The sequence below is a fragment of the Carcharodon carcharias genome, chromosome 20 (genome assembly GCF_017639515.1).
Source record: "Carcharodon carcharias isolate sCarCar2 chromosome 20, sCarCar2.pri, whole genome shotgun sequence".
In the NCBI taxonomy this organism is placed as follows: Eukaryota; Metazoa; Chordata; class Chondrichthyes; order Lamniformes; family Lamnidae; genus Carcharodon; species Carcharodon carcharias.
Genome location: NC_054486.1, coordinates 17,728,872 through 17,755,371, shown reverse-complemented (window position 1 = coordinate 17,755,371; position 26,500 = coordinate 17,728,872). Strand labels below are relative to the sequence as shown.

The following is a 26,500-nucleotide window of genomic DNA, read 5'->3' as shown; positions in this document are numbered from 1 at the left end:
GACCCAACAGCATCCAAATACCTCCCTCCCACCCCCACCCACACCCACACCCCTTTGTCGTTTAGTAAAAACCCTTCTGTAAGGCAAGAAAGCTCAGGAGTGATTGATGAAGATACAGGACAGTCCTCTACAAAATGTCTTGTGGTTTTTTTTTAAAATATTTGTAGGGTGTATGCTGCCCTCTTCAATGGGACCATCTCCAATGTTTTTTCCTTAAAGAGTGGAATATTGTTGGCAAGTATTGCATTGTGTTCGAAGAGATTCAAGTGACGTGTCTCTTTGGGGCTAGCAGAGGGGTCTCCTTTGCTTTAGAACCCCTTGATGTAGCAGTAGGCTTCCAAACAAGAAAACAGAATGTACAGTAACCACAATCCTCCAAATAACATGGCGGTGACAACGCGAGGTCCCCACGGGCCACCGAGCTCTCCCCCGATGTGCGGCCGCCTCCTGTACAGCAGGATGCTGATGCTGACGAAAGCGAAGATGGTGAAGAGAGTGACAGAGAACGCCAAAGTGCCTGCATCGACGTGGAACTCCTTGCCCTGGGACGCCCAGTAGATGGCAGCAACGGACCATGCCAATCCAATGCCCAGGAAAACATTGACTGCATTGCTTCCAGTGACATTTCCAATGGAGGCGTCGGCATAGTGGTCCTGGACGGCTGCCACTTTGCTGGCAAAGGTATCTGTAAAAGAACAAGAGGCACAGCAGATTAGGACAACAATGGGGCAAAAACTTCCGTACCATTCCCTGCAGCAGCAGAAATAAGCCACCCAAAAAGTGATTGGAATTGAGTTACTCACCTTGCTTCCCATTCCAACTCCCTTCATCCAAATGTCTTATGTTATGCTGTTACATATAACTTGGAAATGACTGGTCCTGGTCTGAACTGGAGTTCCATTTTAAGCTATACAAGACCAGTTTGGACCAGCACCAATCATTTCCCAAGTTTTACTGTTTATTTTTTCTCTGTAATCCAATGCTATGCTGAAATGTTCATTCCTCATGCTTTTGCCTAAGAATGTCAACAACCTATTTCCCTACCCAGGGGCAATACAGCCAAGTCAACCATGTCCTCACCTGTCACCCTTGCACCTTACAGCAGGAGTCATGGGACAGCGATCAGGAGTGGGAACCCTAGCTGGCTTCTAAGATCATTAGAAATGGGAGCAGGAGTAGGCCATTCGTTCCATCGAACCTGCTCAACGGGATCATGGCTGGTCTGATTGTGGGCTTAATGGCCTCTCCCCAATAACCTTTAATTCCCGTGTCAATCAAAAATCTGTCTAATTCAACCTTGAATATATTCAATGACCCAGCATCCAGTGCTCTCTGTGGGAGAGAATTCCAAAGGTTTAATGAAATTCAGAGAAGGAATTCCTCTTCAGCTCTGACTTAAACGGGAGGCCCCTCATTTTTAAACGATGCCTCCAGTTCCAGATTTCCCCATGAGGAACCATCCCCACAGCATCTACACTGTCAAGTCCCCTCAGAATCTTATATGTTTCATCAAGATCACCTCTCGTTCTTCTAAACTCCAATGCATGTAGGTCTAACCTGATCAATGTTTCCTTATAGGAAAAACACCTTCATCCCAGGAATCAGACTCATCAACCTTCTCTGAACTGTTTCCAATACAAGTATGTCCTTCTTTTAGTAAGGTGGCCAAAACTGTGCACACTCTTGGTGTGGTCTCACCAATGCCCTGTACAGATGTAGCAAGACCTCCCTACTTTTATACTCCATCCCCCTTGCAATAAAGGCCCTGCCCATATATCCACCTGAACCATCGGAACCTGGACTATCAGAATGGGCTGTTGTTGCCCCATGAGCTTGACTACAAGAGTTAGCAGAGATTAGCTGTAGGGCCTTCCTGCTCACTTCTGTACTTGGGACGATGTTTACCAACCCAGTCTCTGGTATAATACCCAGACTTTGTTTGGTATAAGGAGCTAAGACCTAAACCTTTGGCTGGTGGACGAGGTACTAAAGCTACCATTCAGCAATTCTGAAACCTGAGAGACTCTAATATTACATTGCCTCATCTACTGGGTAACAGAATAGGTCTGGAGTTGCCATTTCTTGGACTACAGCATTATTTTATCACTATGGACAGAGCTTCAGGCAACCTAGAATTTCTAAGGGATACAAATTGAGACCAGTACCAGATACTCCTACCACAAACAATCTGGGAACCTCCTGGCTGAATGGAAACATTACTGAGGCATTAAGGTGTGAAATGCAAATTGCAAGATTATGGCAGCAGTCTCTATGCATGAGCTACAGAAGATTTCTCCAAGTTACATCTAGGTCTAATGAAAATGCATTAAAGAATGGAGATTCCTACATCCCATTCCCTGGTGCGAGATGGGAGTGGTGTAGTCAAAGTGCATGTTGGACTCCGGATATCAGAACCTTGTATAAATATCCCCACCTGAAACTCTTTGCCCATCTCCGGGATCTCCCTGGACCCTCTCTGGTCAGCAGGTATCTGTGGTCCAGTCACTGGGTCACATTATCTGAGCGGACATGCCTGAGGTACCCCACAAACAAACAATTCTAGTACTGAGGTGGGAGACAGGGAAGTACCTGCTTCTTTTATTTATCCTTTCATGGGACGTGAGTGTCACTGACAAGGGCAGTATTTATTGCCCATCCCTAATTGCCCTTGAACTGAATATCTTGCTCGGCCATTTCAGAGGACAGTTAAGTGCCAACCGCACTGATGTGGGTCTGGACAGAACAGAATTGGAGTTATTCAGCCACAGTTCCTCAGTTGCTCTGATAGTGCTTTTCTGTTTTATGTAGCATAACATTCCTACTGTAGGCCAGACCAGGTAAGGAGGGCAGATTTCCTTCCCTAAAGGAAATTATTGAACCAGATGGATTTTACAACAATCAACAAATGGTCACCATTGCTGAGATGAGCCTTCAATTCTAGATTTTTATTAATTGAATTTAAATTCCATTAGCTGCCGTGGTGAGATTTGAACCCATGGGTGGAATTTTACAGCCCTGGCGCAGTGTTGGGGGGGGGGGGGGGGGTGCAGGGCTCGAAAATACAGCGAATCATTCAAAATTCTATTGACTTCAGCGTGAACGGGAGTGCCGCCAGCATGAGCAGCTGTGAAATTCCGTCCCGTGTGTCTAGGACATTAGCCTGGGCCTCTGGATTACTAATCCACTGACATTACCACTATGCCACCATCTCCTTGCTTGCTTCATTTGTACATCTCTGTCTGGCCAGGCACTGTACCAGGAGGTGAAAATCGGCACCATTCCATTTTTGTGTATAGCAAAACGTCCACTGAGTGTGACCACTTTGCCCGACTCATTTTGTTGATTTGACAGAACAGAATTGAATTTATTCAGCTGCAGTTGCTCAGTTGCTCTGATCGTGCATTCTGTTTTATATAGCATAACCTTGCCACTGTTATATAGTGTGCCATTCCTGTGAAGAATATACTAAGACACTTCATGGATAGGCATATGGAGACCAGAGAGTGAGAGGTTAGGAGGAGTGACCTAAAATTTGGTTGAAGGGATGGGTTTTGAGGAGCTTTTTCAAGCACAGGGGAGAGGTAGAGACACAAAGAAGGGAATTCCAGGGTAGGAGTCAGAAGGCTTGACCAGTTATGGTGATGTGAATGAAGGAGAGGTTCATGTATGTGCAATGGTGTTGGCTGAAGGAGGAATAATGATCCCAGCCTCTGCCGATTTTCCAGAGGAACTTGTTTGTGTTGGAACTCCCATCTATCCCAAATGTGGATCCCTATCTCATAGGGGCAACCTGCTCAGGCATTTCCATGTTCCTGGTCTGGCTGGTCTTGATAAAATGACTGCAACTGATCCCATCCTGGTTTCTGGAAGATTCTAAGCAGTTCTAATGGACAAAGGCTACCTCATCTTCCTGGAATGTTACTTGTATTGTATAAACATTCCAGCCAAGCCAACACAAAGGATTTGTAGACGATAAGTCTGCACCAGTCAGCTACGGGCAAAGGTAGAGCGATTTGTGACTCTAATCTCCAATGTCGTGCTAATGGCCCCACTGTTAACTGCTCTAAAATACAATAGGTTTCAATCAGGCACCTTGTTAGCTGAATAGCTCGACCCAAAACCACCCAGTCACATGATCAAGACTTGAGCTTTTTGAATTCATTTAATCATACAGCTCTTGAATTTTATCCTCAGTCCCTGTTGGACCTCAGAAAAGAAGCATGAATCCAGGCGTGCAGCCTGCCTCTGTCTAACCTTTTATCACCTAACAGGTAGCAGCAGAAAGAGCTCCAGGTCAATGGCCTCGCCCACAGCTACACTGTGAACTTCTGGAATCTTGGAGCATCTGTATCCATGCCTTCAAGGCTAATTCAGCTCTACGTGCCTTCTCCCATTGTGCAAGTCCTCGCTTCTGGAAAGTCGAATCACCCTGCAACAGCTTCAGCCTGCTAAGCTCTGAAGGTATACGCCACTGGACTTTTGGTTCTGACTCTGGATTCATGTGAAACCATAATTCTTACTTTTATTGTGGTCTTTGCCCTGAACCCCTTTATTTCCCTTATCCTTCTTTTGTTCCATGAATGCAAAAAGGGGCAGATGTTGCAAAACCCCTTCCTGCATTGTGTGCGTTTCTGTAAACTATCCCTTTTATTTTACCTTATCTCGAATTTCCTGTGGGGTTATTAATAAAGGATTGGATAACTCCAAAACTGACAGGTTGGGGAAAATACACCATCACTTATGAAGGGGGAAATCAAAAACCAAAAACACCTTTCTGTTTAGGGACGAGTAGTGAGAGGAGAAATCAGGGCTGTTTAAATTAACCCCCCTCCAATCCATTACGTTATAGAAAACGTTGGGATTCACTTTTATGTTCGGTGCCAGCCTCTTTTCGTGCTCTGTCCTCGCTTTTCTTATTAGTTTCTTCACTTCCCCTCTGGTCCTTCTATATTCAGCCTGATTCTCCATTGTATTTTCTCCTGGACACTTGTTGAAACTGCACTTCTTCCTTTTCATCTTTACTTCTATCTCTCCCGTCATCCAGGGTGCTCTGGATACATTTTATCCTAACTTTCCCCTTCAAGGGAACATACCTTGACATTGCTTGCAATATTTTTTCTCCGAAAGTAGCCCATTGTTCAGCTACTGTCTTCTCCGCCAATATTTGATTCCAGCTCACATGACTCAGATGCATTCCCATCCCATCGAAGTTGGCTTTCCCCCAATTAATTATCCCTGCTCTGGATTGCTTCCTGTCCTTTTCCATGATTAACCTGAACCTTATGACACAATGGTCACTGTCCCCTAAACATCCTCCCACTATATTTGATCCAGTTGGCCCAACTCATTCCTCGGAACCAGGACCAACAGTACCTGCTCTCTCGTTGGACCGGAAACATACTGCTGCAGAAAATGATCCTGAACATATTCCAGGATCTCTCACCCCCTCTTGTCCCTTTGCACGATTCCAATCCCAGTTGATTTTTGGCTGTGTCAGACGGTAAGAAGCAGCTCTGTCGAGGTTGAGGTTTTCTTGTTGCAGATATTTCCAGAATCTCTCCCACCCTTCCTCACCATCCCCCCGACCACAATTATTGCACAATAACAGCAGTAAGGGGAGATGAGGTGCGATTTTGTATTTATATATCTCTGTTCATCAACTCATAAACCTGGAACCCGCTCGCGCACACTATTGGCTTTCCATGACATCACTTCCACCGACATCTCCTGGAGCGTGCCCGGCCAGAGTTGACAATTCTAAGTACTGAGGGAGTGCTGTGCTGTATTGTCAATGATGTATTGGCCCATGATCCTGGCTACTACATTGGGATTGTGCCCCCAGTGATCCGCTGGTCCTCAGCTGTCCGCCGTCTTCCAGCCTGAGGGTGTGGTGGTTGTGCTAGAGGTGGGGGGGGTTGGGGGGGGGGAGGGTAAGGGGTAAGAGGCCTAATGCAACCTCTGAGGCCCACTTTCGGTGGGTGTTGCAGTGCTTCTGCTTCAATCACGAGGAAACCATAGAAAATGGAAAGGGAGGTGTTGTGACATGACTTTCCATATCCTTTATTTGCTGAACATCCGGTTGTCTATTGCTCAGGCAGCCACACTCCTGTTGAGTGCAAAAAATGGCTGCTGTCTTAACAACACTCGCTGCACTTCCAAAAGTAATTCATTGCAGCCGAAGCGTTTGGAGAAATTTCAATAAGATAACACGTAAATGCTGAAGATCCTGGGCAAAAAAAAAACTCAGCAGGTCTGGCAGTGTCTGTGGAGAGAGAAACAGAGTTGACGTTTCGAGTTCTTCAGAGCTCTGAGGAAGAGTCATGCGGACTCAAGACGTCAACTCTGTTTCTCTCTCCACAGACGCTGCCAGACCTGCTGAGTTTTTCCAGCATTTTCTGTTTTTATTTCAGATTTCCAGCATCTGCTTTAAACATATCAATTTCGCCCGAGTTGAAGTTCTTTAAGTTAACATGAAAATTGTCCAGCAATTTTAATAGAATTAATTTTTTTTTTTTAAATTTTACAAACAGGGAGTGAGTAGCGTTCAGGTTTTTTTTTGGGGGGGTCCTTATGTTCATTTACCTGGTACCGAAGTGCCAAGAGCTACAAATACCACAGCTGTGACTGAATCCTTCAGGCCAATCGTGCAGCCAAAGTGAGAGGCCAGGTCACCAATGACGGCTGTTAGGAGGCCAATGATGATAATGGACGTAACAAAGCAGGCCCATCCATTCCAGTATTCAGTGGGAGGCACACAGGCAAACAGGACCTTCCAGAAGACGGTCAGAAAATGCATCACGTAGTCAAAACATGAAGGCAGCCGTTCCTCTCCCGTGTCTTCATCCTCTTCATCGCCTGCTGGATAAATCACAGAGAGATCACGTTAAGTCAGCAGGAAATCACATGGGACACAAGCAGGTCAACCACTCAGGGTCATTTAAATAAAACCCGTGCAGCCATGAAGATGTAAGCATTCCCCCTTCATAGTGAAGAACTGAGTCATGAGGACCAGGAAGATTGTAATTTTGATCCACCAATTCTACTGAGCTGCACTCAGTGAGGAAGACAGTACAGGTGCCAATAAATAACCTCAACTTCCCTTGACTAAAGTACAGCACCATCAATAAGTGACCCCCTTGCTGCAAGGTATAGCTATGTAGATGTAAAGGCCAGTGATGACCTCTGCAGTTGAATAGCCATATGACCCTCACTAACCAGATTCACATATGGATATGTGAATGGATATATGGATACGTCAACAATCAATTGGTGAGAAAGCAGATTGCTGTCAGAACCTGTGGAAGAGTCACTATCCCGAGAAATGTGAAGGAGTCTTAAGCAGAAAGAAAACGCAAGCTCATATTTCTTAAGAAATGTCTTCAGAACTTTTTATTTCTTTTGTGGCTTTTATCCTGCCATCAGGCAGCTTCCGGGGCAGTCTCAATGCTCCAGCTGTTGCAAAGGTGTCAGTGAACATCTGTCACTGGATCATCATTTACTAAAATTGTCACTGCATCCGAATGTGGACTTCATTCAAGGTGTATAACATTTTCTCCAACAAATAACGAGAGCAACATAAACAGAAAAGGTGTCACACTGTCCAGAGGCTCCTTTAGTCAACGCAGTGAGAAATTCTTTACAAAGCAGTATGTAGTAACCTTGCTGAATCTGGCTGTCAGAGAACCAAGTACTGTATTACACACTTATTGCACCCCCATGGTCCTCTATTTTGACCTGCTCTTCTGAGCAGGCTGCATGGACACCCACCTAATCTGGTGAGGGTCCTTCATTAACTACGCAGATTGGGCCCTGAAGGACACCGGGGGTAGGATCTTCAGCTCGGCGAGCTGGGGCAGGGCCCGTTTACTGAGGCGTAAAACAACGTGCGGTGATGGCAGGCAGTGCGTCACCGTGCGTCATTTAGGTTTTCGGTTCGGCGGGCACACAGCTGAGTCGGCTGTGCACCCGCCGAACTGTCAAAGGCCGTTTACAAGGTCAATGAAGCAATTAGCTGAGCTGCCCAACCAACCTTAAGGTTGGCGGGCAGGCCAAGAGTCCAGGCAGCCTTCGCGTTTTCCACAGGCGGGATGAGGTTTCATGGACGTTTTTAAAGCGTTTGAAAAATTTTTAATAAAATTAATGGACGGTTCCCAGCTCATGTGACAGTTTCACATGAGGGGACATGTCCTTAAATTTTTTCCTTACCTTTATTCAATGTTTATCAGTGAAAGTAACCTCCCTGAGGCACGTCTGTGCCTCAGGGAGACTTCTGCGCTCTTTGGCCCGCCCACATAAAATGGCGGCGCCCAGCCGATTGGGGGGGGCGCTGTTCGGCTGCGCGCCCTTCCCCGCAAAACTCCCCCGACGGGGAGAAAACCCCGCCCCGGGCCTCAAATGCTATGGTTACTGGTGTGGCGCGTCGGGGGTGGTGGGGTCAGGGGCAGGGGGGAGGGAGGGTGTTGCAGTGGTTCCGATTCAATCTTGAGGAAGCCATAGAAAAATGGCAAGGGAGGTGTAGTGACATAATTTTCCATGTCATGCATTTGCTAAACATCTGGTCGTTTGTTCCTCGGGCAGCCGCACCCTGCTCCTCCTCCCTCTGCTTTGAGCCTGGAAAGTAGGCACAGCCCGATGGGAAAGCAGGAGAAAATCAGCCCTGTTAATTACCCAAAATGCTGCTTGTGGAATCTTGCCGAGTGAGAAAACGGATGCCACCTTCACCACTGCGCATCAATAGTAATTCATTGCAGCTGAAGCAATGTGGTTTTCTCGCCAGTAGGCAGCAGAACAGAAGAACATAAGATATAGGAGCAGGAGTAGGCCATAAGGTCGGTCGAGACTGCTCAGCCATTGAATACGATCATGGCTGATCTGCAGCCTCAGCTCCAGTTTCCTGTCCTCTGGTAATTATGGTTTTACTTAGTGTGTAATGTACCTTTAAGAATAATACTTGTTAGGCAAGATCACATGATCTGTAGTAGCCAATAGGAGAGCAGCGCGGGCTACCTCAGGAGTCAGTGTGGAGATAGAGTTGGAGTTGAGAGCACACGTGTAGTTGCTGCTGAGAATATTGTAAGTAAACTTAATGTTTCTACCCAAGAACTGTATGCAGATCAACTTTATTATTAATAGGACAGCTTGGCCACCCTACAACACACCCGCTCCCCATATCCCTTGATTCGCTGAGAGACCTAAAATCTGTTAATCTCTGCCTTAAATATATTCAACAATGAAGCATCCACAACCCCCTGGGGTAGAAAATTCCAAAGATTCACAACCCTTTGAGTGAAGAAATTTCTTGTTTTTTCAGTCCTAAATGATCGGCCCCTTACCCTGAGGCTGTGCCCTGGGGCAGAATCTTGCCCTTGTCAGGCGGGTTCGGCGAGGGGCAGTCAGGAAGCTGCCCGCCGCCCGCGATCAAGACTGGAAGGCGATTTCACGCTGGTGGGCCAACTAAGGCCTGGCCAGCGTGAAACGTGAGCAGCAGCGCTCAGCGCTACTTGTGCGGGTGAGGGAAGGAGGGCGAGCGAAAACTTGGTGCACGCGGGTGAGAGCATGCTTCATAATTTCCCTGAGGCTCAGAGCTGCCTCAAGGGGAGGAAGAGTTTTAAAGAAAAATAATAAAGAAATTAAAAATCTTATAAAACATGTCCCCGCTCATGTGATTCTGTCCATGGTGACATTTGAACTCACAACCTATAGGTTTTACGTTCAGTACCACAACCAAGACACTGCTGTACACAAGAAGAAGCTGTTCATTTTTGATATTGTAGCTTGTATTTTAGTCATTTGACAGAAGAAAAGTTAAATGGGCAGCGATGACTCAAGGCAACATAGTTAAAGCCTCAATATGACTCTGTCGTGTTATTAATTAGAGCTTTAACTTTTAATTTTATTTTTATTTGCTTTAGGAAACCTCATCCCACCCGTGGATGAGGTTTCCTAAAAAGTGCAAAGGCCCCTTGGCCTTTTCGCCTGCAGCGAAAAATGTCAGTCAGCTGATACTTCAATGGCCTTCACAGGCGTTTCAATTGTCGGTGGGCACGCTGCCAATTCTCACACACGCCCACTGACTGAAATATTGCACGACTGATGCTCGGCCGATATCAACGTACGTCATTTTACCCTCGAGCACCCACCCGCCGAGCAAAAAGTTTTGCCCCTGGTGTTCTAGATTTCCCAGCCAGGGGAAGTGTTCACCCTGTCAAAATATTGTTTGCTTCAATGAGATCCCCTCTCATTCTTTTAAGCTCCAGAGAATATAAACCCAATTTACCCAGTTTCTCATCGTAGGACAACCCCCTCATCTCAGCAACCAATCCCCCCACTTTCTTCCATCCGTGTGCAGAATGAATTTGGTTGTGTGCACCAATGTCAACTTAATGTGCGGATGTGTGCCACCAGTAGAAACAAAACTACCGATATATAAAATATACTTTGAAAAAGTTACCATGGGTACGGAAGAAGAAGAAAGAACACCACCCTCAGCCATCTCCATGGTAACATGCCAATCCACAAATCACCGACTTTACTAAATTCAATTTTAAATTTACCATGGTGCCATTCATACTAGGTTTTACGTTCAGTACCATAACCAAGACACTGCTGTACACGAGAAGCAGCTGTTTTTTATATTGTAGCTTGTATTTTAGTCGTTTGACAGAAGAAAAGTTAAACTGGCAGCGATGACTCAAGGCAACATAGTTAAAGCCTCAATATGACAAGTTCAAAATAGAAATCGATAAGGAGGCTTGCTTTTTGAACTGGTAGAAAATGTGGAAAAGGAACAATTTTTCCAGCCTATTGAATGTTTTCTTCGCTTAAAACTGCGATGAATAGTGAGGAAAACAGCTCAGACATTTCTTCATATCAACAAACTCAATCAGGCAGAGGTAAAGTGTGGACGTGACTTGGTGAATTTGGAGCAGGGCAGGCTCTTGTTAACTAGGAGGGTGAAAGTCCAAGCAGGGCAGGGTCAGGGCAGGGTCATCCCAGAATTGCAACAAGTGCGGTAGCGAGTGGGACCACTCCCGGTGTGTCCTGCCTCATTAATGATGCATTCACAGGGAACACGTCAGTTTTCACTGGCGGGCGAGCTCAGATCTTCCCGCCACGCTGTGACCTCAGCACTTCCTCACTCCATACTTCAAACACACCAGAGCGGCTGCCTACTTCATGTCTCCGGACCAGGACTGCTCCAGGTGACAGGTGGCCCCAAAACCAAAGCAGACGGCAGCCCCCAAATTTAGTGACGTCTCTCTGGGGCGCCTGCTGGACGCAGCGGAAGGCCGCCACAATGTCCTGTACCCCCGCTCTGGCTGCAGGAGGTCCACCAGAGTCACCAATCCAGCCTGGGAGGTGGTGGCAGTGGCGGTCAGTGCCACTGGAGCACAGAGGAGGTCAACCATCCAGTACAGGAAGAGGATGAATGGTCTCATCCGTTCCGCCAGGGTAATTCAACCACCTCATCACTCCCGACTCACACACTCCCCAACCCATCACACATCCACAGGGGTCTCACGCCTCAAGGGACAACACCACTAACTCTCACCTACACCCTCACATCTCCATTAGGCTCATACCCTCTGGAGCTCGCATCCTCATCCTGTCCATGGCTCCGCTCTCCACACAAACATTCCACACAGTGCCATGTGTCCTCTGACACTCTCTCCATCTGTTTTCATGCAGGAGAAGCTGGCTCACATCAGCAGGGAGAGGTCCCAGACGGGGGGTTTGGATTGCCCCACATTAGATCCCTCACTCATTTAGGGCAGTGTGCCATGACACTGGCTGGTGAGGATGTGGACCATGCCTGCAGTGACGGTGAGGGTCAGCAGTGAACACCCACATGAGGATCCTGCACCACATCATCCCTCCCTCAACCCAACTGTGAGTGCTCTCTCTCCCTGCTTTTGACTTTGTTGCCATGGACTAATTATCTCTACTTTGGTTCACAGGGAGCTCTGCCAAGTGACCAACACCCTCAGCCAGCCAGTCCCTCAGCTCCATCCATGTCCTCACCTCCAGCCAGGAGGACACCTCCTGGACTCTAAAGATGTCCAGGGGTATGGGGAGAGAGTGGGAGTACAGCTTTGAGATAGAGGATCAGCCATGATCATACTGAATAGTACAGCAGGCTCTAAGGACCGAATGGCCTACGGCTGCTCCTATTTTCTATGTTTCTCCTCCCAAGCAGCCTGGGAGACCCATCACAGCGCTTACCTTTACCCTCCACCAGCACAGAGACACACAGCTCAATGGGACCTAGATCTAGAGCAGGCTCAGGTTCACAATCTGGTGGTCACCGAACGGACACCTGCCCAAAGTAGGAGGAGGCAGGTTCAGCCAAGCTCCCTGGCACTTGGAGGACAGCTGGGGAAGAGGCATCTGTGAGGCCCATCTGGGTTTGGCCTTCCAACTCATCCTGGAGAGTCAGCAGAAGACGGAGGAACATCACGCAGAGCTGTTGTAAGCCCACAACAGAGTGGCATATGAGTCGGAGGGCTGCGTCTGCCTGCTCTCTGATGAAGTGGTGCCCACATGTGCATGTATGGAGGTCTCCATGGGAAAGATGGTGGATGGCATGGAAAGTCTGGTCCAACAGAACGTGGAGATGTGCACAGACCTGCGTTCCATCGCGGTAGCCATGGATGAGTTCCTGCAGTGGAAACGCAAGAGGGAAACAGGGCACCTCAACATCCCTCCAAGTGCCCCTTCTCCTCAAGGAGTGAGGCCGGGGCCCTCTTGCAGCCAAAGGGAGGAGGAGCAACAGCCGGACACCCCTGTGTGATCCACTCGGAAATCTCAGAAAATATCCGCTCCCTTCGAGTCCCCTTTGTCTGTGGCTCCCCCTCAACCTCATCCTCTGTCATTACAGAGTGAGCAACTGGCCCACTGGAGGACAGCCAAAACAAGCCGGGACCCCAAAGGCTTCAGCTCTCCAGAGGACCCATGCTGATGTCACCAGATGCAACAGATCCAACCATTGCACAGGCTGTCTCCACCTCTCCTGCGGATGTCAGGGCAGCACCTAAAAGTGGTAGGCCTGGAAAAGTTAAAAATTTTTAGATCACAATTGGTAGCATCGATGAACACATTTTGTCACTTTATAATCTGAAAATATATCCACTTTCACTGTGTAATGTGTAATGGTACCTTTTAGCTTCATTTACAGCCTTTGCGAGACCTCCCACTGTATACCACCACCACTAGCAGTTCAGCTGCACGCAGCCGGACCACAAGTGATTCCGCAGGGAGAAGTGTGTGTGTGGCAGGGCTTTTTGGTGCCTCGTGCATGCACTCCCCCACGCACATGGATCCTTCCCCCATCACACTCATCTCAATGTCCCGAGCATCCTCAATGCTGACTGCTGGGGCTCTCTTTCAGTTTTCTATCTGAGCTGTCTTGCATCTCCGCCCACCCACTGATCGCATTCCCATGTAGCACCTGTGGCTGCCCAACATAAGGCTCCTCTTGCTTTCGATTTGAAAAACATGGTCAAAGCAAGGTTTCTTCTCAGCTCCCCATCCTTTCCCCTATCCCAGCCACCCATGTCCTGTCCCCCATCAATGTTGACCCCCCCCCACCGGCATCACCTTCCACCTCCCCACCATCACCTACCAACCAGAAACCTTTTCTTTCCAAGATGTCCAGGTGAGCATGAATATTCCCTACCTTTCCTGAGAATCCCACCCCCATCCACAATAACCTCCCCAATATCCTCCTTCCCACCTGCAGGTTCTGTGTCTGCCGAGTTCCCACCAACCACACTCACCATTACTTCTGCAGCTACTGCCACACCCTCAACCTCCCACTCTTCTGGCTCACTCGGCGCCCTCATACTCACCATTCCCTCCTATCACGCCCACCATCAGTTCACTCTCCTGGAGGTAATCATTGACTCCACAGACCCCCCCACTTGCACGTTCACCTGGACAACCCCTTCCTTACCCCCTCCTCTACCCTTACCCCGTCCTCCACTCTTATTGCCTCCTTCCCACAGAGTCCTTAATCCACCCTTACCACTTCCTCCCCCTGGATTCCCTCCCTCCGACACCTTCATTCCTCCTCTCCGGTACAGCTTCCTCTCCCACCCACAGCTAGATCTTGCTCTTCCTCTCCCCCAGCTCACTGATCAACCATAGCAGCCCAAGGCCAAGACCGTGATGTTCTAAAGCAGACCCGAGACATCAACGGACACCTCCCACTTTCTGTGAGCTGCTTCACGGTAGAGCCAAGTCCATGAGAATCCACCCAGTATGCGATGCACGCGTTCCTCCAGGGTCCAGTAGCTGTAGGGCTGCAACAGCTTAAGCTCCTCAGATGTCTATAATCCGAGCAAGGCCCTAAGGGTAAGTCCCGACTTCTGCATATCACACTCGCCCAGACTTGTACTGGGCCGGTGTCATGAAGAGATATTAACGTCTATAATGTTATTGGAAATTATTTTTAAATTGAAATTGTAGTGGGGTCTGTGTCTATGTGTGTGTCTGTGTGTGTCTTAACTGGGTTAAAGCCAGCCAGCCTGGGTGCTTTGAAGTATAATAGTTTGAGATGTTAATTGGATAAACAGTATGGAGGATAGAAGGTAAAGTATAAATTTGCATTTGTTGAATAAAGCATTCAGGAGTGGGAGTAAAATCTTGCATCTAGCTGGGAGATGCCAAGCAATGTGTTTATATTACTAATAAAATTAGTGGGATGAAAATGTTATTGTTAGTAGATGTGATGTTAAATCCTAGGATACCCTGGAAAATTTACATTCAAAGGGGAAGTTAGGTATAAAGAGGGAAAGGAGATTGTGTGTAAGGCAGAGGTTAGATTTAAGATCTAACCAGCCTGTAAGCCTACAACTGTGTTTGCAAAGAACCAAATTACAAAGAACCTCATTTTGAATTCTTAAGGTCAAATGTACTTTGTCTGGTGGCTGTTTAAAGTCTATGGGTTGCTGTTGCCTTTGTGAAGATTTACCTGGGAATGATTAATTTGGGGACTTGTTTACAAATTATTATGGTAGTAAATTTGTAGACATGTGTATGTGTTTAATTTCATGTTAAATTAATAAATGTTTAATTTAGTTTTATACAAAAAACCTCTTGAGGCTCGGTGGTCTTATTCTTGAATTCAGAGCTGTGTCTCAAACAATTGACAAAATAGGTTATGACAGTTGTTCAAGTTTCTCTCTGGGATTTAAACAGCTCAGCCTTTACCAGCTGCTGTGTCATAACAATTGAGGCTCTTGGCAGGATAATACTTGTAATTCCTTGTTTGGTTTGGAATTAGTGAATCTTAAGGCTATGAATATGAGAAGCACTTTGAATTAAGGAGTTGCTGAATTTTTTTGTAAGTGGTGAGACTGCAAGACGGCTTTGGAAATTGTCAAGACTTGCCTGGGAGTAGAAGATATTACTCTGATTGAGCTACAAAAAGTAACCAAGAATAAGTTAACAGAGTTGGCAGATAAGTTAAAATCAGGATTACTTGTAGGGGTGAAGAAAGCAGATATAATTAAAGGTATAGCACAGCATCTACAGTTGGAAGTGATACCTGACACTAGTGAGTTACAGCTGGAGGTAGTGAGACTTCATTTACAAATGAGGACGCTTGAACTTGAACAAGCAGAGGAATTGAAAAAACCTGAACTAGAAGCAAAGAAAAGAGACAGGGCATTTCAAAGAGAGCAAGCAGGAAGGCAGGAGAAAGAAAGGAAGCTGGAACTGAAATTTGAAGCAAGAGACAAGGTAAAAAAGAGAGGCAAGGGAAAGAGAGAAAGGGAATACATGCTTAAAAGGTTGGAAGTTAAAAAAAAATCTCAGATTCTGAGGAGAGTTCTGATGATGAAAAAACCTTTAACCTAAAACCCAGTGGGGAGATGTTTAGATCTGTACAAGCTCTTCCAAGTTTGACTAAAAAGATGTTGAAGCATTCTTTATTTCAGTTGAAGAGATAGCTAAACTGATGAAATGGCCACAGGAAAACTGTTGTTGCAATCCAGATTGGTGGGTAGTGCGCATAAGGTATATGCTTTGCTATCTGAAGAGGTATCAGTGAATTATGATGTGGTGAAAAAAGGCTATTTTGAGTGCATATGAGTTGGTTCCTGAGGTATGCAGGCAGAAATTTAGGAATATGAGAAAACAGCCTGGGCAAATTTATATTGAGTTTGAGAGAGTAAAACAAAGTAATTTTGACCGGTGGATACTGGTAGGTGTTAAAAATAGAGACAACATATGCAGCTATTATTCTTTTGGAAGAATTTAAAGATTCAATTCCTTCCATAGTGAGAACTCATGTGGAGGAACAGAGGGTTCAAATGGTAAGACAAGCAGCAGAGATAGCTGATGATTATTAGTTAATGCTTGGAACAAAACCTTTTTTGCTGTAAGCCCTTTAAATCTGAAAAGGATAGAAAGTGGGAGGGTGAAAGGAAGGTGGGTAGTCAAGGAAGAGAAAGAGTAGCTGGAAATTCCCAGGAAGTTATTTCTCAGAATGAAAAGAAAGATGCTAAGGTAGGAGTGACATTTGAAAATTGAAGTGTTTTCATTGTAATAAAGTGGGGTTTATGAAGTGAGTGTGTTGGAAATTATTGGGAAAATCTGTTGGAATTATTGAGGTGCAGAAAAGTTCTGGAAATAAAAGTACCGTGGGTTCTGAGGTTCAGGTACAGGAAGAAACGGTGGTGTGTGTACAGGTAAAACAGAAAGAATCAGTGATGGGTAAAGAAGTGGGAATATGTTCACAATTACCTAAGAGAATTCTGAGGGGCAAGTTGCATAAGTGTTTAAAGGCTGTGGGCTGAATTTTTCCCCTGTCAGGGGGGACGTTGAAGAGTGGGCGCGCATAGGCGCGCTTCCAATTGGCGCCATTTTATGCGGGCAGGCCAATTAAGGCCCGCCCAGTGTGACGTCTGCGTGGAAGCGTTATGCGCTCCCTGCTCCCCGCCCCCACTCGCCGACGCGTTAAAATCCTGCCCTTTGTGTGTGATGGGTAAGTCTTTCCATGTGTACAGGGTGCAGTAGGTAAAGATGTTAACATTTTAAGAGGCATAGGGGCTAGTCAATCCTTAACGATGACATCAGTTGCTTAGAGGGATTATTGCAGGAGCAAGTGATAATAAGTGGGGTTCAGGGAGATGCTAAACATATCCCATTGTGGAAGATAAATTTAAAGAGCAAATGGAAGGCAGGTGAAGCTATTGTAGGAGTAGTGGAAAAATTGCCCATTGCAAGGGTTCAATTTATTTCAGGTAATGATATAGCTGGATCACAGATTTGGGCGATGCCTATGGTAGTTGAGCAGCTTGTAGAAGTGGTTTCAACAGAGGTGTTACAGAGAGAGCATCCTTGATTGTTTCCAGATTATGTGGTAATGAGATCACAGGCTCATAGATTGAAACAAGAAATACAAGAAGGGCAGGTAGTTCAAAGGCAAGAAGAAGGTGTTGAAATCCAATTAGCTGGTACTGTGTTTGATAACATTGTTCAGGAGTAATGACTACAGGGCAATTCAGCTGAAGTGTTTAACTCAAGGAGGCTAGTGCAGCTACAGAAAAATGATTTGCAATTAAAGAAGTTATATCTGGCAGCTTACTCTGGAGCAAGCAAAATGTTTTTAGGTATGTTATTACCTAAAGGGTGATATTTTAATCAGAAAATGGAAGCCTGATCACGTCTCAGCAAATAAAAGCTGGAGTGAGGTGCATCAGATTCTAATCCCAGTTCGGGATAGAAGTGAAATGTTGAGGATTGCTCATGAAATTCCAATGGGAGCACATTTAGAAATTAGGAAAACACAGTAAAAGATACTCACATACTCTGTTCAATCTTTCCCTGAAATTTGATACCTAATCTAGGAGAATAGTTTCTGAATTCTTGACCCACCAATTTCTCATGAATCAATTTCAGTGGCCCCCTTACCTCATGACCATAAACTAGCTCAAAAGCGCAAAAACCAGTCGATGCATTAGGAGGTTCGCTAATAGCAAATAACAAGAATAGAATTCCTGTATCCTAATCCTGTGCATAATCCTGACAGTATGTTGTTATCATAGTTGCATACGGATGTAGTCAAATTCTGTCACACATGACAGGTAATAGGAAAACCACAAGCATTGATTAAGATGGCACCTTCAATCCCAATACCAGCATTTGAAGAACCTTATACCAGGGTCATTATTGATTGTGTAGGACCCCTCCCTAAGACGAAAAGTGGAAAGAAGTACTTACTGACAATAATGAATGTGTCTACCAGGTTTCCTGAAGCGATACCTTTAAGAAATATTACAACCAAGAAGATTGTGGAAGAGTTAATTACAGTTTTTACAAGATAAAGAAATACAATCAGACCGGGGTCAAATTTCATATCACGACTGTTTAAGGAAGTAATAAACAATTTGGGGATAAAACAGTTTAAGTCAACAACTTACCATTTGGAGTCCCAAGGGGCTTTGGAAAGATGGCATCAAACTTTAAAAACTATGATAACAACGTACTGTCAGGATTATGCACAGGATTGGGATACAGGAATTCTACTCTTGTTATTTGCTATTAGCGACCCTCCTAATGCATCGACTGGTTTTTGCCCTTTTGAACTAGTTTATGGTCATAAGGTAAGGGGGCTACTGAAATTGATTCATGAGAAATTGGTGGGTCAAAAATTCAGAAACTATTCTCCTGGATTAGGTATCAAATTTCAGGGAAAAGATTAAACAGAGCATGTGAGTTGGCTAGGGAACATATAAAGATGTCACAGCAAGTAATAGAAATGAAGGCGGACAAGAAAGCAACAGCTTGCAGTTCTGTTTCTGGTAAGAAAGTGCTACTTCTGTCACTAGTACTTGGTGATTCATTAAATGCAAGGTTTAGTGGAACTTATAGGGTTGAAAAAAAATTTAGTGAAGTAAATTATTTAATAAATACTCCAGATAGAAGAAAGAAGCAGAGGGTGTTTCATGTAAATATGTTTAAAAAGTACTTTCACAGGGAAGAGGAACAAAAAGAGGTATTAGTGATGGTGGATGATGAGAAAGAGGTAGATGTGCAGGATTCTGAAATTGATTTTCCTCAAATCAAATTGGATAATGAGGGGGTGCTTGAAAATTTAAATGAAATATTGAGTTACCTTCCAAACAAGTGTCAAAGTAATTTGGAAAACCTATTGCAATCACACAAACCTATTTGTGGGTATAAGTTGGGGAAGACAGATTTAGCTATACATGATCTCTAGGTAAAAATTTCATTTTCAATTAGGCAACATTTTTATAGATTAAATCCAGCAAAGTTATCACATGTACAAAAAGAAATTGACTTCATGGGTTCAAAATGATATCTTGAGTCTAGTTGCAGTAACTGGAGTTCACTTATTGTGTTGGTACCGAAACTGAGGAACACAAAGACTGTGTGTGGACTATTGACTATTTAAAGGTGAATGCAGTGACAAAAGAAGATTCATATCCTAAACCATGGCTGGAAGATTGCATTGAGAAAGTGGGACAATAGAAATTTATCACAAAGATTGACTTGCTAAAACAACATTGGCAGGTACCATTGTCAGAAAGAACAAATGAGATATCAGCTTTTGTGATGCCAGATGGACTATATCAGTTTAAAGTCATGCCATTTGGTATGAAGAATGCATCTGTAATATTTCAAAGACTGATAAACAAAGTAATTACAGGTCTTAGCAATTATGCTGTTTATACTGATGATCTAATACTTTTCAGTCAGACATGAGAGGAGTATTCACAGCATTTGGAAGAATTATTTACTCAATTACAAAAAGCTAATTTGGTGATGAATTTGACTAAAAATTAAGTTGCAACAGCGCAAGTTATGTATCTAGGCCATATCACTGGACATAGTAAGCTGGCTCCAAGAGATGTGAAAGTCAAGGCTATTGTGGATTTTCCAGTGCCAGCAAAATGAGAAGTTTTGAGATTTCTAGGCATGAGTGAGTTTTACCAAAAATTTGCACCAAATTTTAGCCTTGTGGCTGCTTCACTGACTGAGCTATTCAAAAAGAACAAGAGGTTTCAATGGACACTGTAGAGTCAGAAGTCTTTACCAGTTTGAAAACTGTACTAACCACAACACCAGTTTTGGCAGTACCCAATTATGCCAAGCAATTTAAGTTGGCCATTGATGTGAGCGATAAAGGCATGGGAGCCATACTGTTACAAGAGAATGATACTGGAATTGAAAAACTGATAGAGTATTTTTCATGGAAGCTGAATGTACAACAGGGAAGATATTCAATGATTGAAAAAGAGACCTTGGGTTTGGTGGTTAGCATTGCAGCATTTTGAAATTTATGTTGCAAACAATTCACCAGAAACAATTGATATTATACAGACCACAATCCTTTGAGGTTTTTGGCCAAAAGTGCAAGACTTTTCAGCTGGAGTCTATTATTATAACCATTTAATCTACTGATTATACATGTTGCTGGTAGAGAAAATCTGTTTGCAGATGCGTTATCAAGAGTTTGGAGCTTAAAGGGAAAATTGGATATTTTTAAAAATCTGGACACCTTTTGGAGTGATTTCTGTTGATACCAAGGATTTGTATATATATATATAATATATATATATATATTCTTATGGTAATGCATGCATCTGGTAATGTAATAGTGTAAGTATATTGTTAGTATAAGAGATGGTGTGAGAAGGGTTATTCAAAATGAAGCTGTCTTTTAAAATTATGATGGTTCATTTTTCAATAGGGAGGGGGATGTCATGAAGAGATATTAATGTCTATAATGGTATTGGAAATTATTTTTAAATTGAAATTGTAGTAAGGTCTGTATGTGTCTTAACTGGGTTAAAGCCAGCTAGTCTGGGTGCTTTGATGTATAATAGTTTGAGATGTTAATTGGGTAAACAGTATGGAGGATAGAAGGTAAAGTGTAAATTTGCATTTGTTGAATAAAGCATTCGGGGATGAGAGTAAAATCTTGCACCTAGCTGGGAGATGCCAAGCAATGTGTTGATATTACTAATAAAATTAGTGGGATGAAAATGTTATTGTCAGAAGATGTGACGTTAAAAGCTGAGGATACCCTGGAAAATTTACATTCAAAGGGGAAGTTAGGTATAAAGAGGGAAAGGAGATTGTGTGTAAGGCAGAGGAATTTAAGATCTAACCATCCTGTAAGCCTACAACTATGTCTGCAAAGGAACTAAATTACAAGGAACCTCATTCTGAATTCGTAAGGTCAAATGTGCTTTGTCTGGTGTCTGTTTAAATCTATGGGTTACTGTTGTCTTGGTGAAGATTTACCTAGGAGTAATTAATTTGGGGATTATGGTAGTAATTTGTAGACATGTGTATGTATTTAATTTGTTGTTAAATTAATAAATGGTTAATTTAGCTTCATATTAAAAAAAAACCTCGAGGCTTGGTGGTCATTTTCCTGAATTCAGAGCTGCATCTCAAACATACCAATTGACAATATAAGTTATGACAATTGTTCAAGTTTTTCCTCTGGGATTTAAATAGCTCAGCCTTTACCAACTGCTGTGTCATAACAGCTGTCATGTTTCCCTACCAGTGTAACGGTCAATCTGGCATGGGGGGACGATTCTGCTCAGGCCTTACCTTGCATCCATTAGCAGGATGAAAAGTGGGTTCATGCCGACCTCCAGCGGGATTGGCATTCTGCCATGGCAGACACCATCAGGTGATCCCGCTGGGCTTTCACGCCAGCGTGAAACTAATTATTGGCCTTCCCGCCAGATTGAACCCCCGCCCACCATGAAGCCTGATGCCAACAGGGGCAGAAAATTCCAACCACAGTGTCCCTGTAACTCAAGTGAATACTGAAGGGGAAAACTACATCTGGGAACTGGAGAAGAGAGCATTCTGGTGAAGAGAGATTGGAATCTCAGGAGGAAGAATGACTGTTGATGAAGAAGTGGCATTTATTCCACCTACAGCACTGAGCCACCAGTCGACTGCCCACCGCCACCCCCACCCCTGACTCTCCTGCCCACCGCTCCCTTCCCCGACCATCCCACTTGCCCCTTCAGAATGCAATATGGCAAGCGAGCTCCATGTGCTATACTGGACTCCTTAAACATCACTACTGCCCTGTCTGTGGGCCCTCTTCCCTCCCAATCTCTCCTTATGGCAGGTTCAAAAAAATGAATATAGGAAGTGAAAATCTGGCAAACTGGCAAAATACATGGTCCCGCTTGCCGCCCTTTTTATCTGCCCTTGCACCAACTCCTCATACCCGGCATGACTCACTCCCAATGACTTTCCCGCATGCACAGCGTCAGCCACACAAAATCAGAGTTGACTGTCTTGCTAACAAGCTGAATTGGCTTTTGGTTTGTTTTTTAAAAATGGCAGCTGGGCTGCTGATTTTGGTGCCTCTGCGCCTTCTGTATAATCACAGACCGGCCTGATGAATTCAGGATGCCGAACCAATGTTATTATGCCGAGTTTTTCACCCCGAAAGGGGTGGTGGGTGACGTGCCCGATTTGGGAATGTAAAATCCGGCCAATAGACTTGAGGAAGAAGCAGTCCAAAACAAGGACTTTGTCATGGAACAAGATTGGTATTTAGGAAGCTGTTTTCTTTGGTAATAGGTACAGGTTTCAAGGAAATAGAGAGTTCATTCTGCGAATAATATTCAGCCCATCAGATGTAAACCTGTCTTTTCAACACAGGAGAAAACAGTCCCCAGCTAGACTTTCATATTCTATGACTATAAACAAGTCGGAAGGCCATGCTCTTGACAAAGTTTGTATTTACATACCTAGGCTGGGAGGCCTTGTGGTGTAGTGGTAGTGTCCTTACCTCTGAGTTCAAGTTCCACTTCAGGACTTGATGGCTATATGTGAAGGTAAGCTCATAACATGACCAAACAGGTTGATTATCAGCCTATAAATCCTTCCAGCATGGCAGGTGGTAAGAACAGAAGAGTTTTCTGGTCAGCCATACTGCAGAAGGCAATGGCAAAGCTCTGCAGCACTTTGCCAGGTATGATCATGGACCAGTCCCTGGTTACCAATGCCCTCTTAGGGCACGGCACCTGGAGGAGGAGGATTCTGAAGCCTGTTCTTGGGCTTTATGTAGATTTTCACAGAGTGAGAATTTTTGATTCTGTTAAAGTCTTTGATGAAAATGTAACTAGAGATCCTGCATTTAAAGAAGAACTTTTGCAATAAAAACACTAATTTGAAGGCAAATATTTCACGGATCTCTGTTCAGCTTCATATAATGCAAATATATAAGGGTACATAGAAAATAACCAATAATACACGCCTTAAATTGTTCTGAAAATAAAAAAGCTCTTGAGACCTTTACAAATCTTTTGATCGACTCTCTGATTAAACCTTTGCAGCAAAAGTACCTGGACCTCATTATACTGTTAAACCCACTATCAGGAGTGGAATTTAAATCCAAGAAAACCCCACACGTCTTTTGGAATTTTGTCTTGTGTTTCTCAAGGGCAAACATCACCACTCCAATGAAAAGTAAGTACTGGAAAAAGACGTTAATGAGAACGCGAACATCCATCAGCTGGGTCTCTTCACCAAGGCCAAAAATCAGTTGTCACTGGAATTTCAATGAGTGTGAAAATATACTGAAGACTTGGGATAATGAGCTTCTTCTACTTTCCCCATCTGCAGTCTGCAATTTCTGATGCAATTAATTTATGAATTCAAACAATAACATCATAGTTCAGGGCCAGTTGGGACAGACAGTCATCAACTGAGTCCTCACCATAGTTTCCCTGTATTAAATTTCACCCCAACAAAGGCAAGAACATAAGAACATAAGAACTAGGAGCAGGAGTAGGCAATTCAGCCCCTCAAGCCTGCCTCACCATTCATTACGATCATGGCTGATCTTATTTCGGCCTCAACTCCAATTCCCTGCCCTCTCCCCATAACCTTTCAATCCATTATTAATTAAAAATCTGTCTATCTCCTTAAATTTATTCAGCGTCCTGGCATCCACTGCACTCTGGGGTAGTGAATTCCACAGATTCACGACCCTTTGAGAAAAGTAATTCCTCCTCATCTATGATTTAAATCTACCATCCCTTAGCCTAAAACTATGACCTCTCGTTCTAGAATGCCCCAGAAGGGGAAACATCCGCTCCATGTCTACTTTGTCCATCCCCTTTAGCATCTTATATACCTCAATTAAATCTCCTCTCATCCTTCTAAACTCTAGCGAGTACAGGCCTAAACTGCTCAATCTCTCCTCATAAGACAAGCCCCACATGTCTGGAATCAATCTAGTGAACCTCCTCTGAACTGCCTCCAATGCAACTACATCCTTCCTCAAATAAAGGGACCAAAACTGTGCACAGTACTCCAGGTGCGGTCTCACAAATGCCTTGTACAGTTGCAACACTTCCCTATTTTTATATTCTATTCCTTTAGCAATAAATGCCAAAATTCCATTTGCCTTCCTTATTACCTGCTGTACCTGCATACAAGCTTTCAGCGATTCATGCACGAGGACACCCAGATCCCTCCGCACTGAAGCATTCTGAAGTTTCTCTCCATTTAAATATTAAGTCACCTTTTTATTCTACCGACCAAAATGGATAACCTCACACTTATCCATGTTAAACTCCATCTGCCAAATTTTGGCCCATTCACCTAACCTGTCCATATCCATTTGTAAATTTCCTATTTCTTCATTGTAACTTACTTTCCCACCTATTTTGGTGTCATCTGCAAATTTAGCTATAGTACCTTCTATCCCTGAATCCAAGTCATTAATAAGTTGTAAATAGTTGGGGCCCAAGAACCGAACCCTGTGGCACCCCACTAGTTACAGCTTGCCTTCCAGAAAAAGATCCATTTATCCCAACTCTCTGCTTTCTATTGGTTAGCCAATCTTCTATCCAAGCTAATATATCCCTAACTCCTTGTGATCTTATCTTGCGTATTAATCTTTTGTGTGGCACCTTATCAAAGGCCTTCTGGAAGCCCAGATAGACTACATTTACAGGATCCCCATTATCCACTTTGCTTGTCACATCTTCAAAGAACTCTAGCAAATTAGTCAAACTTAATTTACTCTTCATAAAACCATGCTGACTCTGATGGATTGCATTTTGACTTTCCAAATGCCCCACTACTACTTCCTTAATAAAGGATTCCAACAATTCCTCAATGACACACGTTAAACTAACTGGTCTATAGTTTCCTACTTTCTGCCTTCATCCCTTTTTGAATAAGGGCATTATATTAGCATTTTTCCAATCCACTGGAACCTTTCCAGAATCTAGGGAATTTTGGAATATTATAGCCAATGCATCCACTATCTCCATTGCCACTTCCTTTAAGACCTTGGGATGTAGGCTTTCGGGTCTTGGGGACTTGTCACCCTTTAATCCCAATAGTTTGCTCAGTACTTTTTCTCTAGTGATGGTGTTTGTTCTAAGCTCCTCCTTCTTTGTACCTCCGCACTACCTGTCACTGTTGGGGTGGTACTAGTGCCCTCCACTGTGAAAACTGAGGCAAAAAATTGATTAAGCGTCTGTGCCATTTCTGCGTTCCCCACTATTAACTCCCCAGTCTCATCCTCCAAGGGACCAACATTCACTTTAGCTATTCTCTTTCCTTTTATATACTTGTAGAAGCTTTTGCTATCAGTTTTTACATTTTGCACTAGTTTTCTTTCATAATTTACCTTTGGTCTTTTTATTATTTTTTAAGTAACACTTTGTTGATCCTTAAAAGTTTCCCAATCTTCTATCCTGCCACTGACCTTTGCAATTTGCCTTTATGCTATCTTTAACTTCCTTGCTTAGTCATGGATGCTTTTGCCCCCTCTCACCATCTTTCTTCTTCATTGGAATATATTTTACTTGGGAGGAATTGAATATCTCCTTAAATATGTGCCACTGTTCATCAACTGTCCTACCTTGTAGTCTTCCTGCCCAGTCCACAAGGGCCAAATCTGCCCTCATGTCTATGTAGTTACCTTTGTTTAACTCCAGAACACTAGTGTGGGACTCAAGTTTCTCGCTCTCAAACTGAACTTGAAATTCTAGATGCTATGATCACTCTTCCCTAGAGGATCCTTTACTATGAGATCATTAATTAATCCCATCTCATTACCCAAAACCAAATCCAGAATAGCCTGCTCCCTAGTTGGTTCCACAGCATACTGCTCTAAGAAACAATCTCTAATACACTCTATGAACTCTCCCTCAAGGCTACCCTTGCTAATTTAATTAGTCCATTCTATATACATTGTAAAATCACCAATGATTATTGCCATGCCTTTTTTATATGTTCCCAATATTTCCTGGTTTATACTGTGCCCTACAGCTGAACTACTGTTTGGTGACCTATAGATTACTCCCACCAGGGACTTCTTTCCCTTGCTATCTCTTATTTCTACCCAGACTGACTCTACGCCTTGCTTTCTATGCCTATATCATCTTTCACTATAGCACTGATCTCTTCCTTTACTAACAAAACCACACCACCTCCTTTTCCTTCCTGCCTATCCTTCCAAAACACT

General features: G+C 44.0%; 1 protein-coding gene across 6 annotated transcripts in view; it reads right to left on the bottom strand.

Annotated features, from left to right (window-relative positions):
* Positions 1 to 308: 308 nt before the first annotated feature.
* Positions 309 to 26,500, bottom strand: part of slc8a3 (solute carrier family 8 member 3) — a 508,557-nt gene continuing 482,365 nt past the window's right edge. For 5 of the 6 annotated variants that reach the window (XM_041214562.1, XM_041214563.1, XM_041214564.1 and 2 more), the window contains 2 exons: positions 6,583 to 6,858; positions 309 to 685 (listed from right to left, as the gene is read on the bottom strand). In XM_041214562.1, coding sequence (XP_041070496.1) covers positions 309 to 685; positions 6,583 to 6,858 — 653 coding nt within the window. The remainder of the gene's footprint in view (positions 686 to 6,582; positions 6,859 to 26,500) is intronic. The other variant, XM_041214565.1, reaches the window with a different exon arrangement.